Source organism: Spinacia oleracea, chromosome 3, assembly GCF_020520425.1.
Source record: "Spinacia oleracea cultivar Varoflay chromosome 3, BTI_SOV_V1, whole genome shotgun sequence".
NCBI classification, from domain to species: Eukaryota; Viridiplantae; Streptophyta; class Magnoliopsida; order Caryophyllales; family Amaranthaceae; genus Spinacia; species Spinacia oleracea.
Window position 1 is genome coordinate 110,785,697 of NC_079489.1, and position 21,770 is coordinate 110,807,466.

At 37.4% G+C, this 21,770-nt stretch overlaps 1 protein-coding gene and 1 non-coding gene across 2 annotated transcripts; both read right to left on the reverse strand.

Moving 5' to 3' along the window:
• Nucleotides 1-13,115: 13,115 nt before the first annotated feature.
• On the reverse strand, nucleotides 13,116-13,218 carry LOC130471158 (small nucleolar RNA R71). The gene has a single exon (XR_008931821.1). It is a non-coding gene; the product is annotated as a small nucleolar RNA R71 (small nucleolar RNA).
• A 4,749-nt stretch (nucleotides 13,219-17,967) lies between these two features.
• On the reverse strand, nucleotides 17,968-18,672 carry LOC130469957 (uncharacterized). Its single transcript, XM_056839503.1, has 2 exons — nucleotides 18,258-18,672; nucleotides 17,968-18,134 (listed from the first exon to the last, which is right to left on the reverse strand). Exons 1-2 carry the CDS (start codon nucleotides 18,670-18,672, stop codon nucleotides 17,968-17,970), a joined length of 582 nt encoding a protein of 193 aa, XP_056695481.1.
• Nucleotides 18,673-21,770: the final 3,098 nt, after the last annotated feature.

The following is a 21,770-nucleotide window of genomic DNA, read 5'->3' on the forward strand; positions in this document are numbered from 1 at the left end:
ATGGCCGCGGGCAAGGTTATAAGGATTGGGGTCCCACTTGGGATCTGTTGTGGGTAGGATCGGATCCTAGGATCGTAAGATCCTACAAATTTGACAACATCTCTGATTATACTTTTTTTTAATTATAATTGAGCTATCAAAATGATAGAAGGTAACTAGTACATAATTTCTAATAAAATAATACCCAACCACACACTTTTGCTCACATAATTACGCAAAGGTTACGAAGTCACTCGACGTTAAAAGAGTCCAGGGATAATTAGTGGCATAGATAGTTAACACAATTCTACAAATGTTATTTTAAAGCATACAATTCAAAAAAAAATACTCAAAGATTGATACAAGCATACAAAGAAAATATTTTTTAAACATTACAACTTTTAGTAATTAATCTAAATAACCAACACAAATTAATTTTCATCATAGCCGAAATTTTTGTCATCGGCAAATCACTTAATACCCTCGATATTCCTGTTCCCGTGGAATTGAGATCATCATAATCATTACCACAATTTTCACCATCACCAAAATCAGTTTCTAAGTTTCCAGAATCATGAACCTCATTAATTAGAAGCAGCAGCTACATCATCATTGTCGTCGTCACTAATTACAAGTTGCTCGACACCCGTATATACAAGAATGAATTGTAAATCATATAAAAAATTAAAAGTAAAGTTTAACGATGTAAGATACGTACAATACATTATATATGTAAAGAAACCCACAAAATATGTAAAGTACATTATATATGTACCCCAAAAACATCTCGTACCCCCAAAACGTTTATTTATCCCAAAAATGATTTGTACCACAAAATTTATTTCTTCCTCGTTGCCAGGCATTATATCCGAGGCTTCTCTAGCTACTCTTCTTGTTGCTCTATCAAGGACATTCAACCATGCTCCATATTTTGGAAGAACGGGCTCCTCAATTTTTGTTATCCATTCATAATCTGATGACAATTCATCTAAAACGGGAACAACCGTAGATTGATACTTGGAAGCTTTCTTTAGTTGTTTTTACTTCAATTTATAAACACTAGATCATTCATCCTTTGTGGTTGTAAATGGTTCCTCTTCTTTGTATGCACCTTATTATAACATTGGAAAAGAAATGGAATTTTATTTAATACTCAAGGCTTACTTAAATTTAATCAACAAGCTATTGCTTTTGAATCAATTATGTTTCGAAAACTTATCATCTCAAAAGCACTCCAGTTCTGTTCACAACCAGATGAGCTACATGTTAAGCCCAAAATTCGTGTAGCAAAATTTCTTCAGTTTCGGGCATTCACGCAATACAAATTACATGCAATTCATTGGAACAATGGTATTGGGAATTATTTGGCATTGGGATAAAATAATTTAAGAAGTGAGTGATATCTTGCTTGATGGTTAATATGCATCTAACAATGATATTGTTCTTTGAACTTGAACAAATACCTGTTTTCTTTCTATTTAAATCCAGAAATCTTGTAAGGACTAATCATCTGTTTTTCACTCGCCTGCTTTGAGGATTGTTCTCATTCCTTTCTTATCATTGAATGACATTTTTCTAGGAGATTTAAGTTTGTTTCAACTACAAAATGCTCGTATAATATATATAGCTTACACTCTCCTATAGGTTGTACTTCGTAGTTGATTAAATTGGAAATTTAAAAACTTCTGAGATCAGTTGTTGCCTTTAATGTTTCAATCTAACATCATTCGCATATGGTCCATCATCCCTACAACATTATTGTTCTACTCGTAATTTTTAATCTGAACTGGAGATGAGCGTTAAGAATGAGGTCGATCTATGGAGATTTAAATATTCAGTTCACGTATGTATGTAGTATCATGAGTGACTTTCTGTTGTTGTTTTTGTTATTGTAAGAAAAGGCCTAGAATGTCTCTAAAACTAAAGGTTGAAGACTTAAATGGATGCTAATTTCTGTGTAAAATACACTATGCCTGATGCTTAGAACCCTTGTATGCTCGTAATCAACTTCCATATTTATGGCAGATGCAAAGAGACTTATAGATAGGAGATTCAATGATGAAATAGTACAAAAAGACATGAAGCTCTCGCCATTGTACACAAACATGGAATCACGTCATATTCCAAAAATACATTTATTATTCAAAAAAAATTATTTACATTTTTGGACCCAGTTCAGATTAAAAATTACAAGTAGAACAAAAATGTTGTAGGGATATGGTATAGCATTTTGTTAAATTTTAGACAAAATGTAATCTATGGCATCTAGATTACATATCGTTTAATTTTTACATCTAAATGTATCCGTACACACAATTATCATGACATGTAGATTACAAAATGTATTCGTACACACAATTATCAAGGCATGTAGCTTCTCTTGACCCGGTTCGGTCCTCCTGTTACTTGAAAATGAGTAATTCCGTATTTTTGGACCGATTCGATCGAAATCCGTAATTTTCTCAGAATTGAAAATTAGCAATTCCGTGTAATTATGTTTTTTCAAATTAAAGATTACAACTCACATGTATACTTAAATTAATATTAAGAGCTAGATACTACATGAAATTTAAATAAAATTTTTGGACACCAAGGAAACGAACTTGGACTGAATTAGGGATAGTAAGAAAATAGACAAATACTCTACACTAACACGTGAAAGAGAAGGGAGAGGTAAAATGTTGATGTAGCTGCTTATGTTGCTTCTGATGAGGTTCATGATTCCGAAAACTTAGAAACTGATTTTAGGGAGGGACTTGATAATTTTGATCCTTACCCGAAAAAAGGGATTTTGACATAATTTTTCGGCCCGTTTTTCATATCTGATTCAGGCCTATTTTTAAAACAATTGGGGCAATTCAAAATTGGACTTTTTGTTATAAAATTAATCATGTAGGTAACATATCTTTGTTGTGCCACTAAGATAATTGAAAGATTGACTTGTTGAATCAATGTTCAACTCCACCGACCCCCATTAGAATGGAATTGCTTTGCCCATGAAACTAAACTTTAATTTTGCCCATTCACTTTTAAGTAAAATTCAGCATAATAAGAAAATTTTAGTGGAACTAAACTAGTTTTTTCAAAGAGTAAAAAGACAAAAATCGATGAAATAATTAACTCAATCTAGCTCTAACCACATCAAGCCTTTCTCTTCTTCATTTAATCTCTTTCTCTTCCTCACATCATCACCATCATCATTAGACAAATTTACTTGAACAACTTTCTTTGATCTTTCTCAACCATGATAAGAAGCTAGAGCCTCAATTAACTCCCAGTTAGTTACTTGCATCCGTAGTTCCATGTTGAACAAGAAAAGGAGTGACTGACAATAGTATGTAACAAAAAGTTAACGAGAAAATTTAATAATTAAGTAAAGTTGAGTAATAAAGTTGAGACAGAGATAGATTAGCTACCAATATTTCATTCAAGAATTAATTTTGATTTGAACCTAAGGACTCTATGAATGGACCAAGTATGCCCGGTCCCATCTTCTTTGCAAGGTCGATGGACGCATTCAGAAGAGCTCCTGCATGATAAATATAGATTGTTAGGACTTTGCAGCATAACAATTAACAGGTCAAACAAAAAACAATTTTCAGAAGGTGGAAAGGAGGAACTTAGTTTGCCACTAGAAACCTCTCCTAAGTCATTGTTATCCGTTGGCTCAGCTTGCAAAACAGACTTAATACTATGGACAGACTAGCGAATCGGGGTATGGTGTCAAACATGTGGCTTTAGTGATCCTCTGGGATGAAAACATTGATAATGTCCTATGTTACAGCTGTTATACTACAACAATATGGAAATTCAAATTGGGTATGTGTAATGTATGTGATTTTGTCAATGTGTTGTGTAAGATTCAATAGTGTCTACATCTTTCATGTGATGTTGTTATGTTGTCGATGTTATGTTGAGTGGGAATTACTCAGGAAGGCGAAGAGAAAAATGGAGAGTGGTACGAGAAAACGTAAATTAATGGAGAGTGGTACAAGAAGATGTGGGCGGCCAATAATATAAGTCTAGTCCACGTCTTTTTTGTACCACTCTCCATTAACTTACGTTTTCTCGTACCACTCACCATTCTTTTCTAGCTTTCCTGAGTAACTTCACACTTAACATAACACCGACGACATCAGTTCATTTTGACTAACATAACAACATTACATGAAAGATGTCGACACTATTGAATCTTACACAACCCATTGACAAAATCACATAAACCCTAAACTTATCCCAAAAAGGTAATTAAATAATCTCGAACTATAGTATCCCAAAAAGGTAATTAACTTAAACCCCAAAAAGATATAGTATCCCTACCACATATACGTACCCCAAACACACCCCCAAAAATATTTACTTATCCAAAAAACAGCTAGAATCTCAAATAACTTAAATCCCAAAAATATCTAAAACTCCAAAAACTTCAAGTACCCCCCAAAAAAAAAAAATAACAAATACTCCCCAAAAAGATCTTATACCCAAAAAATAGATTAAACGACAAAAAGATATAATAGCCCAAAAACAGCTAGAATCCCAAATACAATTAGTAGCCCAAAACATATACTTATCCCAAAAACATCTAGAATCCCAAATAACTTATACCCAAAAAAGATCTTACAACCCAAAAACAGCTACAATACCAAAAAGATCTAATACCCCAAAACAGCAAATACCCTAAAATAACATCTACGATCTAAATCCTAAATAGGAGTATACAAAACATTAATGAAATGAGTAGAACAATGTTCCATAATATAAATCACACTGCAGAACAGTGTTCCATAATATAAATCCAGCTGAATATACAATTCAGAACAGCACCTGCATGATAAATATAGATTGTTAGGATTGTGCAGCATAACATCAACTAGTGAAACAAAAAGCAATTTTCAGAAGGTGGAACGGAGGAACTTAGTTTGCCACTACAAACCTCTCCTAAGGCATTGTTTATCCGTTGGCTCAGCTTGCAAAACAGACTTAATACTATGGACAGACTCAGGAATCGGGGTATGGTGTCAAACATGTGGATTTAGTATTCCTCTGGGATGAAAACATTGATAATGTCCCACATTGATAATGTCCTGTGTTACTGTTGTTATACTACAACAATCTAGAAATTTAAATTGGGTATATGTGTAATGTATGTGATTTTGTCAATGTGTTGTGTAAGATTCAAAAGTGTCGACAACTTTCATGTAATGTTGTTATGTTGTCAAAATGAAACAATGACGTCGATGTTATGTTGAGTGTGAATTACTCAGGAAGGCGAAGAGGAAAATGGAGAGTGGTACGAGAAAACGTAAATTAATGGAGAGTGGTACAAGAAGATGTGGGCGGCCAATAATATAAGTCTAGTCCATGTCTTCTTGTACCACTCTCCATTAACTTACGTTTTCTCGTACCACTCACCATTCTTTTTTCGCTTTCCTGAGTAACTTCACAATTAACATAACATCGGCGACATCAGTTTATTTTAACTAACATAACAACATTACATGAAAGATGTCTACACTATTGAATCTTACACAACCCATTGACAAAATAACATAAACCCTAAACTTATCCCAAAAAGGTAATTAAATAATCTCGAACTATAGTATCCCAAAAAGGACATTAACTTAAACCCCAAAAAGATATAGTATCCCCAACACATATACGTAACCCTAACACACTCCCAAAAATATTTACTTATCCCAAAAACAACTAGAATCTCAAATAACTTAAACCCCAAAAAGATCTAAAACTCCAAAAACTTCAAGTACCTCAAAATAGCAAATACCCCAAAACAAATACTCCTTAAAAAGATCTTATACCCAAAAAATAGATTAAACGACAAAAAGATATAATAGCCCAAAAACTACTAGAATCCCAAATACAACTAGTAGCCCAAAACATATACTTATCTCAAAAACATCTAGAATCCCAAATAACTTAAACCCCAAAAAGATCTTACAACCCAAAAACAACTACAATCCCAAAAAGATCTAATACCCCAAAACAGCAAATACCCTATAAAACATCTAAAATCTGAATCCTAAATAGGAATATACACAACATTAATGAAATGAGCAGAACAGTGTTCCATAATAAAAAAACACTACAGAACAGTGGTGAACAGTGTTCCATAATATAAATCTAGCTGAATATACAATTCAGAAGAGCACCTGCATGATAAATATAGATTGTTAGGATTGTGCAGCATAACAATCAACAAGTGAAACAAAAAGCAATTTTCAGAAGGTGGAACGGAGGAATTTATTTTGCCACTACAAACCTCTCGTAAGGCATTGTTTATCCGTTGGCTCAGCTTGCAAAACAAACTTAATACTTTGGACAGACTCACGAATCGGGGTATGGTGTCAAACATGTGGCTTTAGTGTTACTCTGGGATGAAAACATTGATAATGTCCCACATTGATAATATCCTATGTTACTGCTGTTATACTACAACAATCTAGAAATTCAAATGGGGTATATGTGTAATGCATGTGATTTTGTCAATGTGTTGTGTAAGATTCAATAGTGTCGACATCTTTCATGTAATGTTGTTATGTTGTCAAAATGAAACGATGACGTCGATGTTATGTTGAGTGTGAATTACTCAGGAAGGCGAAGAGAAAAATGAAGAGTGGTACGAGAAAACGTAAATTAATGTAGAGTGGTACAAGAAGATGTGGGCGGCCAATAATATAAGTCTAGTCCACGTCTTCTTGTACCACTCTCCATTAGCTTACGTTTTCTTGTACCACTCACCATTCTTTTCTCTCTTTCCTGAGTAACTTCACACTTAACATAACATCGGCGACATCAGTTCATTTTGACTAACATAACAACGTTACATGAAAGATGTCGACACTATTGAATCTTACACAACCCATTGACAAAATCACATAAACCCTAAACTTATGCCAAAAAGGTAATTAAATAATCTCAAACTATAGTATCCCAAAAAGGTAATTAACTTAAACCACAAAAAGATATAGTATCCCCAACACATATACGTACCCCAAACACAACCCCAAAAACATTTACTTATCCCAAAAACAGGTAGAATTTCAAATAACTTAAACCCCAAAAGATCTAAAACCCCAAACTTCAAGTACCCCAAAAATAGCAAATACCCCAAAAACAAATACTCCCCAAAAAGATCTTATACCCAAAAAATATATTAAACGACAAAAAGATATAATAACCCAAAAACATCTAGAATCCCAAATACAACTAGTAGCCCAAAACATCTAGAATCCCAAATAACTTACACCCAAAAAGATCTTACAACCCAAAAAAAGCTACAATCCCAAAAAGATCTAATACCCCAAAACAGAAAATACCCTAAAAAACATCTACGATTTGAATCCAAAATAGGAGTACACAAAACATTAATGAAATGATTAGAACAGTTTTCCATAATATAAATCACACTGCAGAACAATGGTGAACAGTGTTCCATAATATAAATCCAGCTGAATATACAAGCAACAAGCAACTAGGAGTTGATTCTTTAAATAACCTTCAACCTATTGGCACATGGATAGTAAAATGAATATTTTATTCAAAACTCACACATTCAACCTATTAGAAGAAATTTTATAACCACTTAGCTAAACAACAACCATATTATAAGAAAGGACATCAAATAAAGGCGTTTAGTCACACAAGATCATCAATGCACGGAATAGTACTTTTGTACTACAAGATCATCAACATGATATTTCTGTACGATAATAATTTCTTATTCATCCAAAAATTAAACCCACTTTTTATACTTCATTGTTTGAAAAAAAAAGGTTAAATAAAAGGTACCTCATTCTTTAGGAAAAAAATTAAATAAATGTACCTCATTCTATGTCATTAAAGGTACCGTTTAAGTTTAGTAACAAATTTTTTTAGAATTAGCTTGTAGGAGGATCCCAGAAATTTCTATTACCCAACATTACATGTCCCAAGTTAAGTAACAAGGCCAACATTTCATGAATTAGGTCCAGTTAAATTAGTTTGCATCGGTTTTGGATCGGTCCATTCGGGTCGGGTCATTTTGAGATTTGATAACCTAAAATGACCCGACCCGAATGGGCTGATCCGAAACCGATGCAAACTACCCGTTTGCCAGGTCTAATCTACCCACACTGCAAATGGAATATGTATGTTGAATGGTAAAACTCTTAAATGAACTTGGTCCACATAAAATTATTGTGGACCAAGCCCAAATGTAGAAGCATGCCCGCTTTTCTTTTCATATCGCACGTGTGAAGCTCACCAAAAGATCCTCCTCCTTTCTGATTTCACAAAAGCGTTTCCTTCTTCATCCTCTCCTCTCTTCACGACCGATCCTCTGCGATTTGTCTCTCCTCACAACTCTCCCTTCTACAATTTCTCTCCGAAAACTAGAGGTGCTACACTTGGAGCTCGAAGAGTCACCCATACTTCAGACGTTCGCAAGGTAAGTTGATCGAGGTCGGTTTTCATCCTAATTTTTCTTATTTTTTGAATTCGCTTTAGTTAAATTCGCTAATTTACGTTCAAATTTGAAACGCTTGTTGTTGATATAAATGTATTTTGTGTTTATATTTTCGCAATTAATGTTTTAGTTGCTTTTAATTGGGTTTTTGTTTAATTTCAAGTTTTCTGGTCCTGATTTACTGATTTACAAAATTAGGGATTGAATGTAAAATAATAACTTTGATGTTATTTTACTGCATTTTATTATGTATGATTTTGTGATTTTGCAGAGTGTTGGTCAGATAATAGTTAGTCAGGTTAGTCGTAGTCACTATTCGCAATTTAAAGGTCATTATATTACCATTTAGTCTCCATGTGTAGAATTAATGGAATTTGTAACTCTTAATAATAATAAGGGTAACTATACCATCTATAATGATCACTATATGTAGTAGAGTGATATTATGGGGTATTTATTATGCATAAGCTTATGTTTTAAAAGTTTATAGTCATCATATTTTGGCCTGTTATGTGTAAAATCTACATGCTTGAATCTAAGGCCTTCATATACCCGCTTAAACCGAATTGTGCAAAGTAAATGCTCAGAGAATTATTTATTTTAGAGACGGACGCTCTCACTTTTAAGTAAAGCTCCTTGAAATTACAAAACTAAAAACACAATCTACGCGACTAAGCCCCTCCTCTTGCAGAAGCAGTAGAGCAGTTGTATCTTTAATACTTTGTATTTTGTATCCGTATAATGAACTACGTTATGTTGGGTGACAGAATGTAACAACATATATGGGAGCTCTGCATCTGTTAAGACTAGATGGCTAAGATGGCTAAGATAGCTAATAGGTACCCCGAGGTACCTAAAATGGCTAAGATCCCAAGGAAAATCCTGAAGCTGAAACAAATCTACTTATATCATCATTCTGCATCCCACAACAATATAGAACAATCTTTTCTTTACTGGCCATTATACTAGAGGTATGCTAGAAAAGCTGTAGGTGCTGCGACATGCTATATACAAAAACATCTATGTGCATATTTGCACTGTCCAATAATCAAATTAGTTAAGAACATAACAAAGTAACAATAGGATCCTATATTACATATCCATACATCGAATTTTTGACTTATCAAATCACACTATAAAAATGCTTAGTACTATCCTACTAACATAGCATTTGTTCCTTTAATAACATAAAAAACAACGTTTGTTCCTGAATCCCCGCGATTGAGATTGGAGCTTCAATATCTTGATCTAATTGTTACCTTTTCCACCTAAATCATCATTAATCTACACATAAAAAAAAGTTAGAATGAATATAACTAAAGATGTTTTCAATTTTGTTTTGGGTTCTACAAAAGCCAGTAGTTTGCAAATAAAGAAATCTTTTACAAGTTTTAAAAGAGTTTTAATAAGGAAATGAACTTTGAATTTAACTAGGAACTAATCTATAGTGTTTCAAAACAAGTTAATCTAGGAGAAAACTACTAGTTGTCGCTTAAATGAAGATTGTTTTAATACCAAAGTCATTTTAATGTTTTATAAGTATATATTTATATACCTTACGCACACTAGGCTTTGAAATATATATTTTAGTGTGAACATGTTTTCTTATTTTAGTGTGAACATGTTTTCTTAAATGATAATGATTTTATAAAGGAAAATAGTTCTTTCGATAAAGTTTAATGACAAACAATGATTTGATAAGGAACGATGAAATGATTTTTGTTTAGAAACTAAACTATGGAATTTTTAAAACTAGTGATCCTATAAAGAAACTAATAAGTATCATTTACTTGGTAAAGATTGGTTTTAAACATCACAATTTATTTAAATGTTTTAAAAAACACATTTCAGGCACACTAAACTCACCTAATTTTACTTTTATAGATAAATTGTACTACGAGTCTAATCATGATTATATTAGAGTATCAAGTGGATATATGTTTAAGGATGTCACATTAGTAGTCAAATTATGACTTGGTGGTTTAAGAAGTTTAATCAAAAGAGTAAATCAAGAAAAGTGTTCATGTCCTAACTAGTTCACTATGGTGTGTGTGGTGTAAGTACACACAGTCAACAAGTCTTGAGGATGATAATTAATTAGGTTAAGAATTGTTATGAGAAAGGAATTGAGTTGAAATATAGTGACGAAGAAGCTAATTCATGATTGGGGGAATGTAACTTAAGTTTGAAAGGAAACCTATATAATTAAAAATAAAATGCTTAAGTAGGGGAAAGTAGCTGAGTATGTGTTGCGTAGTGCTCACATGCACCGGTAATGAAAAACATTTGAAGCGAGTGCTACATCAGTAGAATTGTGGTAAGCGGGCTTGACACGTTGCTAAGCGGGCTTGACCCCTAATCCGGAACAAGTGAAAGTGTTAAACTGATGAGCGGCATTTATGTCACTCTAGGCCTAGGATTTTATTATGCTTTTTGATAGTTTTGTATTGTTTTGTTGCTTTTTTATCCCCTTATTCCATCTATGAACTTTTAAGGTAAAAATGTTGGAAATGATGGAAAACACTTGAAGAATGCTCGAAATAAGCCCGTGCGATCGCACAGAATTTCTGTGTGTTCGCACGGGTCAGCAGCTTTGCCTCCAAAGTCAAGCAGGCTTGTGCGCTCGTGCTCCCAGATCGTGTGTTCGCACGAAATCGAAAAATCGATGCAGAAACTATTTGGGATTTCGTGCGATCGTACAGAAGAAGAGCCCGCTCGCAAGGGTTTTTGGTGGGCTCGCACTGAATTTCCGTGCGAGCACATGAAGATTTCTGAGAATTTGGCTAAGTCAGTCCCGTGCGATCGCACAGCTTGTGGGCACGATCGCACGGATCGAAGAAGAAGAATCGTCGCTGAGCTCGCTCGCACTGAACCACAGCTCCCTGGGTATGCCCGTTCGCACGGCTGCGCGGGATTCCCTTTTCGAGTTTAAACTTCTCATTTTTAGGGGTTAATATAAATAGATTTTTCATTATTTTTATTAGTCAGTTAATTTCAGAAATAGAATTTAGGAAGTTTTAGAAGGTTTGCTCTTCAAGCTAGTGTTCTAGAGAGAGAAACTCATTGATTTCAAGCTTCAAATATGTAATTTCTTCAACTCTTCTCTTTTTCTTGCAATTTAATTCAAGTTCTTAGTATTTTGTTCATGCTAATTTGTCATAATTCTTTGATTGTTCTTCAACTTCTTGAATTTCTTTTGCTTTGATTTTAATTCTCAATTCTCTAGTTGTTGATTTTAGTTTGCAATTGAATTCTTGATTCTCTCCTCTTATTCCTTCAATTTCATGCTTGCTAGCCTAGTATTAATGGATTTCTTGATTTGTAGAATGATTAGTGAGTAGAATTAGGTTAGGGAAAGGGGAGAATCTAGGGGCTTAATTAGGGGAAATAGATGATTGAATTGATGAATGATTGATGTGATTAAATTGATTTAGTGCTAGGATTTTCCATGACCAATTGAGTAGTAGTTGCAAATTCTAGTTGATTGGATTGGATTGGAATGTATGATTTAGGTTTGGCAATACATTGTGAGCCTAATTCATGCAAGTGAATGATAGTTCCTATTATATGCAAGCTAATCTAGCTTAGGACTATGCGAAAGCTTTTCTATAGGCTAGGTTGCTTCGCGTGCTCTATCCGAGAGGTGGCGAGCACGTCATTTGATTTCATTCCCCTATGTGCTATGTCATTACATCATTCATGATTATTAGATGGTAGTTCATTTCCCCCGATTTCCCTAGCCTATCCCCAACTCCCTAACGTTTCCCTTCCTTGACTCAATCTAGTTTAATTGTTAGTTTTAGTTTCTTAGCGATAATTCAAACCAAATTCTTGTTCGAACTAGCTTAACTCTAAACTCGATAACCACCGTTTGTTTGGGACGATCCCTGTACTTGCCACTATAGTCCATATGGTTGGTTAGTCTAGCGGTTCTATAAATTTTGTTTGGTGAGGTGTTGATCTATCAACGACGGAAAAACATCCTATCAAAATGGCGCCGTTGCCGGGGAACGGTTGTTGTTTGTTGAGTTAGTTGAGACTAGTTCATTATTAGAAAATACAAAAACATTGCAATTTTTCTTAGCTTTCTTTTTCCTTGGCATTGCTCACGGTTTTTCTTGAGTTTGTATGCTTGTTAGGGGGCGTGCTCGTCAAAGGACCCTCCATCCTCTTGACCTCGAATTGGAGAGGTCACTTAGGAGACTAAGGCGTGTACGGTCTAGCTCATCAAGCCATAACAGATTCGAATCGTTGAGTGTTGGTGAGGAACAACAAGAGAGTGAGCAAGTTTTTGAGAATATGGCCCTCCCGGTTAAGAACTTGGGAATACCGGGGGCATTCGAAGCTATATGCGGTATTCAAGCCCCCACAACAAATGCCAACAACTTTGAGATCAAGCCCGCCTTGATCAATTTGGTCCAAAGCCACCCCTTTTGTGGGAAGAGCAATGAATCACCTCACGAACATCTCAAACAGTTCGAGCACTATTGTGACGCAATAAAGCACAATGGTGTCACATCGGATTACGTGAGGTTGACATTGTTTCGGTTCTCTCTACTTGGGAGAGCAAGTGATTGACTTGACAAGGAGGTCAAGCCCAACTCACTTCGCACTTGGACCGAGGTGACGAGTGCATTCTTAAACAAATTCTATTCGCATGGGAAGACGGCGGAGTATCGCCACAAGATTCAATCCTTTGAGCAAATGCAAGATGAGTCACTCTTCGAAGCTTGGGATCATTTTAAGGAGTACCAAAGGGAATTCCCTCACCATGGGATCCCTAAATGGTTGTTGCTTCAAACATTCTACTTGGGGTTGAGTCCAAGTTCAAAGAAAAGTCTTGATGCGGGCGCGGGAGGCCCCATCACGAACAAAACTGAGGATCAAATAGAGTGAATCATTGAGGATGTAGTTCAAAACTACCAATCTTGGCATGTAGGCACAAGGAATTATGATGGCAAAGGTAGGAGTGATGATGGCAAGGTTTCGGTGTACGCCATGGAGCAAGCACGGATGATAGAGAAGCTTAGGTCGCGATTGGTGAAGCTTGAAAACACACCAAGCCAACCGCCATCACCATCTACAATCCCACCTCCTTCGGCCACTCTTCTCAAAAAGGGGAAGAGCAAGGTTAGTTCTTATGATATAATGCCTCTGGGCACTTCCTTTTGCGAAAATTTCCAAGACTATAGTCATTCCCCCAATGCATGCCCCCTAGTTCATAATTTGTCTTTTGTGGATTATGGCCCTTCGTATGAAGGCGATTTTGATGTGGAGTATGCTAATGCCTTAAATGAGAGGTCTAGGAATGATAACCCTAACAATCAGAATTTTTCTAGGCAACCTAGAGGGCCCCTCATGTATGGTTCCCACCAAGGCTATGGCCAAGGAAGTGGGTATGATAGCCAAAATCGAGGTGGCTATAGAGCACAAGGCTATCAAAGCCAAGCGCCCTATGGTCAACCTCAAGGTTTTGGCAATCAAGGCCAATACAACCAAGGGAGTTATAATCCCAACCATCAAGGTGGAGGGGGTTATAACTACTCCTATGGGCAATTTAGGGGTGCCTCAAGTGGGGGTTATCCTTTGAACTCGGGAGGTCCTTATGGTGCATCTCAAATCTCACCTCCCGGATTCAATGGACCGAGGACCTTTGGCAACCAATATCAATCAAACCTTAGTGGTTATGTCATTGCACCTCCACCACTCCCGCCTCTCAAGTCTAATCTTGAGGCTCTCATGGAGTCGTTTGTGGGGGCGCAAGCCAAGAAGAATGTCGAGTTTGAGGATGGATTCAAACAATCCAACACTCACTTGAAGATGATTGAGACCCAACTAGCACAACTTGCTAGCACTATGAAAGAGCAACAAGTGCACACAAGTCTCCCACCCCAAGGTCAACCTCCTAAGCAATTGTATACAATTTTGACAAGGAGTGGGAAGACTTTAGATGATATTGCTACGCATGTTGAAGCTCCTAGCTCTAGGGGTGAGAGTTCTATGGGAAATGAGTCCTCGGACCGTGATGATGCGGAAGAGAAGTCTCATGTCGACGATATGAGTGATGGTGATAAGTCGAAGGAGACTCCTCTTCCTCCTCTCCCAACTCCTCCTCCCCTTTATCCCCAAAGATTTTATAGGCACAAGTTAGATGTGCAATTCTCAAATTTTTTTGAGGTTCTTCGACAAATGTATATCACTATCCCCTTTACGGATGCGTTGAAACAAATGCCAACCTACACAAGATTCCTTAAGGAAATCTTGAGTGGGAAGCGATATTTTGACGTAAAGGAGACGGTGAACCTCACCGAAAATTGTAGTGCTATCATCCTTAACAAAACGCCACCCAAACTCAAAGACCCGGGAAGTTTTTCTATCCCTTGTGCTATTAAGGAGCTTGAAATAAGCAATAATGCCTTGTGTGATTTGGGTGCTAGCGTTAGTATAATACCTTATTCGGTGTTTGCCAAGCTTGAAGTTGGTGATCTTGTCCCAACCAACATCACCTTGCAATTTGCCGACCGTTCGGTCAAGTACCCTATTGGCAAGGTTGAGGATGTTCCCCTAGTTGTTGAGGAGCTTACTTTCCTTGTGGATTTCGTCGTCTTGGACATTGATGAGGATTCCCATGCCCCTATTAACTTATCAATGTGCAAGGGGGACTAATCACCTTGAAAGCGGGAGACGCCAAGGCTAGTGTCAAGCTTGCGATTGATGAACATTGTTGCTCTAAGATGAAAAGTTGTATGAAAGTTGAAACTCTAGCTTGTGTTGAGCACAATCATTCTTGTGCTATTGCTTCTAACAATCCTTGTGTTCTTAAGTGTGATTTTGAGTTTGATAGGAAGGTGAAGAAGGATATGCACGAGAGCTCCTTTGTGCAAGGTGATCCCTATGATGACGTCATCACCATTCCCGACACATTCGGGATGGATCTTGATGATGTAAGGTCACCCACTCCGGCATGTAATGGTAAGAAGTGTATGAGAAAGAAGTCTAAGCAAGGCAATCCTATGCCTAGGAAGACTTGGTTTGGTCCCCACTCCATAAGTGGTGACTTGGTAAGTTGTTTGTGCCCAAGGAGGACATGAAAGGTTTGTTGACTAGTGTTGACCCAAGGTCTATTGTGTTTGACCCCCCTTGACTTTTGGGGGGTCCGTCAAGCTAATGACGTTAAACGAGCGCTAACGGGAGGCAACCCGTGTATTCATTTCCACTCTCGTTCCCCCCATGAGCTTTGGGGGGATTCGTCAAGCTAATGACGTTAAACGAGCGCTTCCCGGGAGGCAACCCGGTTGCCTAACTCTAGTCTTAATTTGTTTTTGTTCACTAACTTTTGTTTTCATAGTTTTATTTTTCTTTTTATTAAATAAAAGTGATGAGATGGGGTGCATTAATCGAGCACATCTAAAATAGGCATGTATCCAGTTCTGTGCGATCGCACAGTTAATTCATGCGATCGCACAAAACTGGAAATATGGATCAGTAGCTCCCCAGCAGTTCGTGCGATCGGGCTAGCAAATTGTGCGATCGAGCTCGAACCGTGCGATCGCACATAATTTTCGTGCGCTCGCACGGGTCGGGTGACCCGGTTCTGCGATCGTGTTATCAGAAAAATCGCACCCATTTTCTTCATTTCTCACTTTCTTTTCTCATTTCTTCACCATCTCTCCACTCTTCTCTCTACTCAAACTCTTCAACCTCCATTTCCTACTCAATCTCACTCACTCATTTCACTCCAAATCAATCACATTCCACAAATTCATTCTCTCTCTTCACTTTAAAACCATTAATTTCAGATTTTTATTCAAAAACCCCCAATTTCTAGGGTTTTATGTGAACTTTGATTTTGTGATTCTTTGTTGCAATTGGAGCTTTGGAGTGTGCTTTTGGGTGATCTTATCTTCCTCCTTTGCTAGTGGGTGACGATTTCTTTCCCTTTCTTCTCGATTTTTCTTTGCATATTGATTTCATTGTTCATATTATTTGGGTGAATTTCTAAATTTTTTGATTTTGATTGGTTAGAGATGCATGTTGGTTTTTGTGCTTGCTCCTTGATAGTCTAGACTTGTTGTGCATGATACATTGTTAATATTTGTAAAAAGTCTAGTCTATTGATAGATTTTTGGTGAAATGTTGATGGAATTATAGTTGGGATTGTTGTTTTTGGTTAATGAGTATTGTTGGAGTATACTTGTTCGCTTTGAACTTGAGTGATGTATTGGCATTCAATTGTGGAAGTCTTGGTGATAGATTGCTAGCTTTCTTTACTAACTTCGTTTTTCCATTTGTTTTGGATTGTGGTTGTTTTCTTTGTTTGTGTGTAGGTTTTTGTTCTCTAGTAGTTCATCATGATGACAAAACGTTCCAAGAAGGGGCCCAACGCCCAACCAAACAAGCGCAAGGCACCCGCCCCGCCGGAGTTCGAAACTTATGGCATTACCTTTCAGGAACAACGGTCTTGGACCCATTTTGAAGAATTGTCTAAGCGGACCATCCGCCCGACAAAGTTCTATCATGAGAAGACCGTTCGTGATTTGGGGTTTAAGAAGGAGCTTGATGTTTTGATTGACGGACTCGATCTTGAGGAGTTCGTAAAGATGAATGCTAAGAGATACAAGAGGGTCACCCTCGAGTTTCTTGACTCGGCTCGGAGGCGAAGGGTTTTTTTTCTTTTTGGCAAATAATAATATATTATTACTAAGGGAAAAGCTAGCAAACTAGCATACAATCAGTACAAGGCCCCAAAAGCCAACAGAACAACTGGAGCTACAGAAAGCAAAAAAGGAAACACAACAAACACCACAGAACAAGCCATCAGGCCCAAACACACAAACTGAAATAGCTAGACTACAGGATTACATCAAGAGAATGGATTTTTGCTGGTCAGTAGCTCTACAAGCCACTCTATACTTGATATCTCTTAGAAGATCATGGGGACTTCTGCAGGATTGTGTGTAAATTTTTGAATTTCTTTGCAGCCATATACCATAGAGACATTCTGCAAAGAACATCAGAAGCAGCTTGAATCTGTCACCAGTTCTTTTGGCAGCTCTAATCATTAACCTCACTTCATTATCCAACCGAGAAACATGTCTGTGAAACTGTAAACAGGCAAGCACTGAGGACCAGATAGTAGCAGAGTAGCTACACTCAAAAAACAGATGCTGAACATACTCTGGCATACAAGAACATAATGGGCATACATTTGAATCCACAACTTTCCATTTGAGAAGTATATCCAAAGTAGGCAATCTCCCCAACACAGCTAGCTATGAGATAAACAAACTTTTTGGGGAAGCTTTGTTATGGAAAATGATTCTCCTCCAGCTGACTTTATCACAAGGCCCCATCAGCAAGTGGTACATGATTTTAATGGAAAAGATACCCCCCTTACTCACTGCACTCCAACCTCCAATGTTATCTACTAAATTCTGAGAATTCAGAATCTTTCTCAAAGGCCAAGACATGTTAACAGGCCAGTGAGTGCTCCCAATATCCCTCCCCTTTATGTAATAGGAATGAACCTATTTACACCAAAGCCTGTCCTTTTTATAAGTTATAGCCCAAAGCAATTTGGCAACAACTGCTTTGTTCCACCAACACATATCTTTAAGATTTAAACCACCAGCAACTTTAGGCAAGCAAAGAATGTGCCAAGCAACCAGAGCTTTTTTTGAAGGATCAGTGTTACCTGTCCACTAGAACACTCTACAGTATCCTTGAATTTCTTTGATCACTTTCTTTGGCAAGATGAAAATCTGGCACCAAAAAGATTGCTAACTCAGCAAGATTGTCTGAACCAACTAGAGCCTACCTGCATAAGAAAGGTGCTTGATAGTCCAAACTTTAGCTCTAGCCAACACCTTCTCAATTAAAGGCCTACACTGATTATACTTCAATTTCTTAGTTGAGAGAGGAACACCAAGGTATCTGAAGGGAAAGGTACCTTCAGGAATAGAGACAACATTCAAAATTTCAGCCTTATCCTCCCCATATACACCCCCAACATAGATGTTACTTTTATCCATATTAGCCTCCAAACCAGAAGCCAAAGGGAAATTCTTAAAAGAGGACAACATCATGTCAATAGAGATTGGATCTGCCCTACAGAATATGAGCAAATCATCAACAAACATCAAATGAGTAAGGGCCAGCTTTCCACATCTTGGATGAAAGTTAAAATCAGGCTGGGACTGCAACTGGTGGAGGTGTCTAGAAAGATACTCCATACCAATAGCAAATAAAAAAGGAGACATGGGGTCTCCTTGTCTCAACCCTTTTTTGCTTTGAAAGGTGTACAAGGCTTCCCATTTATGAGCAGACTGTAAGAGACAGTGGAAATGCAAGTGAACACCCATTGTACAAATCTGTGAGGAAAACCCAAAGCATCCATAACACTAACCAAGAAAAGCCATTCAATTGAATCACAGGCTTTCTTTAAATCAATCTTGAGCATACATCTGGGTGATAAATGAGCCCTAGTGTAACCCTTGATCAGTTCTGTAGCAAGAAAAATATTGTCAGAAATTTGCCTCTCAGGAATAAAACCAGATTGGCATTCACTTACAACCTGCCCAATCACCCTTTGCATTCTTGCAGTGAGAATTTTTGAAACAATTTTGTACACCACATTGCAACATGCAATTGGTCTGTACTCTTTAACTCTGGTTGGATTAGGAATTTTTGGAATGAGAGTAATAGAGGTACAATTGTACTGAGGGAGCATTGAATTAGTAGCAAAAACATCCTTCACTGCTCTGTAAATGTCCTGCTTAATGAAAGGCCAAGCTTTTTTGAAAAAGACTGCATTTAGTTCATCTGGACCAGGAGCCTTATCATTACCAATCCCATGCATTGCCAAATCAATCTCATCATCAGTGACATCCCTACACAGCTCATGCCTAGCATCATTGTTCAGTCTAGGGCCATTTCTCACAGTTGGAAGGTGAATAGAGGGAAAAGTATTTGCAGAAGTGCCAAGCAGCTTTCTATAGAAGCTCAGAATTTCTGCTTGAATTAGATCAGGTTCAACCAATTTGGTGCCATTGTCATCATACAGGATGGCAATTCTATTGAATCTAGCCCTTTCCTTCACAGTGGAAAAGAAAAAGTGATTGTTAGAATCTCCTAGCTGAAGCCACTATATCCTGGATTTCTGTCTCAGTGCTATCTCATCAATTCTCAACCAATGCCTAAGCTGTTTAATGCAAACAACCTCTTGATTGAGAAGTTCAGGGGTGCTGGTAATTTGCAAATTCTGCTGAACATTATCAAGCTCACTTCTGGCAAGGGCAATCTTCTCAGTAAGACCAGAAAAGTCATCTTTATGTAACTTTTTGAGTTCTGCCTTGACCTTTTTCAACTTACACCAAAGTTTAAACATAGGAGTGCCATGGACCTCATCAGAAAAGGTTGTCTGAACAATAGCAGAAAAATTACTATGTTCAGCCAGATAGTTAAGAAATCTGAAAGGCCTGCCCCCCTGAGCTTTATCTGGCAAACAGTTTATCCATAAAGGGGAATGATCAGAGATAGAAGGGTTCAGGTATTCAACTTGAACATTACTGAATTTATGAATCCAATCAGCATTTCTCAAGCACCAGTCAATCCTGCTTGCAATTTTGCCTTCACCAGTACCTTTGTGCCAAGAGAAATAATGCCCTACACTTTTTAAAGGACACAAACCAACACCTGTGATGAAATCATTAAAGTCTTTCATTTCAGCAGCTGAGACAGGAGCACCATTGATTCTATCATCAGCATACAGAGGTGAGTTAAAATCTCCAGTAATAATCCAAGGACACCTACCTACACTTGAGACAAGAGTAGTAAGAGAGTTCCACAAGCTCTTCCTAGTGTCTATAGAGTGAAGCCCATACACCAGAGTGACATACAGGTCCACCACTCCATGCCTATCCCTAATTTCACAATGAATATATTGTTCATGAACCTGTAACACATGGATATCAACTTCAAGATACTGCCACCCTGCCCAGATTCTACCTCTAGGGTTCTTAGTGTAATTATTCTCCCATTTCCAGCTTCTCCCAAATTTATTGACTACTCTATTGAAATTGCTTTCTTTAACTCTAGCTTCTAACAGAGCTACAACATGAATATTATGAGAATTGAGAAGGTGTTTTACCTCTGGGACCTTAATAGGATCATTAAGTCCCCTCACATTCCAGCTACAAAGATTAACCTTCTTCATCAGGGGGGTCTGTTTGATTATGCATCTCCATGTCACCTCCTGTTAGCTCTTTGAAGCCCAATTCTGCAGACAGCACAGTAAAAGGATTGCTAGGGCTCAAAGCCCTCATCCTAGACAGTCCCTTAGTCCTCCTTGTCATAATTTTCCATGGAGTTGGATCAGTCCCATTGGGAGCAGGCACCTCAGCAGTATACACAACAGTAGTACTGTTGTGTTGTTCCTGTTGCTTTGTCACTGGATTTTCCATTTGAACAGCTTTAGGGACCCACATCTTCTTTGTTACAGGTTTTGGCACTGGTGGTTTAGACTTCTTGTCACAATCATGGCTTGTAGTACAGCAGACCTTACAGTATTTTGGCCTCCAGTCATAAGTAACTGCTTGCTTAAACACCTCCCCATTTGAATCCTCTATCCAGACATGGTCAGGCAATGGACTAGTGATGTCCATCTCTATCAATACTCGAGCAAAAGATACTCTATCTTGCCTAGTACTACATTGATCAGCAAAAAGTGGCACCCCTAACAGACTACCAATCCTGCTTAAGGAGTCACACCCCCAACAGTTGAGAGGAAAATTTGGAAATCTCACCCACAAAGGGATAACCCTAAGAACTTCTTCATAGAAGTTGAAGTTTGTTGTCCAGGGTTTTATGATCACTGGCTTGCCATAAAAGGTATAAGGACCCCCTGCAATGATCTGGTTTCTATCCTCTATGTTCATAAACTTGATGATGAAGTAACCATCATCATGGAAAAACACCTGAGGTTGAGTAACAGAGTTCCACATCCCTTCCATATACCTCTTCACAGAAGCTATAGTAGGGGAATCCCCCACCACATACATCACCATAGAGGACTTCCATTTTTCAGTTAGTTCAGTCATTTCATCCTCCTACAATTGAGCAATTTTTTTCCAATCCTGTAGAACAGGTGTAACAAAGGATAGAGAAACCCCTTTTGAAGCCATTTTAGAACCAGTGAACAGATTCTTCCATGGTTCCTTAACAATTGGAGGTTCAACTACCCCATAATCGACATTATTTTCCCCAATATTACCATTAACATCACATTCTCCATTTCCTTGAGAAGGGTTAGGTGTTCCACCCAAAATATTAT

Coding starts and splice junctions, on each gene's coding strand:
- LOC130469957 (XM_056839503.1), bottom strand. CDS start 18,672: ATGGAGTATCTTTCTAGACACCTCCACCAGTTGCAGTCCCAGCCTGAT. Junction 18,135..18,257: donor CAAGCACCTTTCTTATGCAG/GTAGGCTCTAGT, acceptor TCTAGTGGACAG/GTAACACTGATCCTTCAAAA.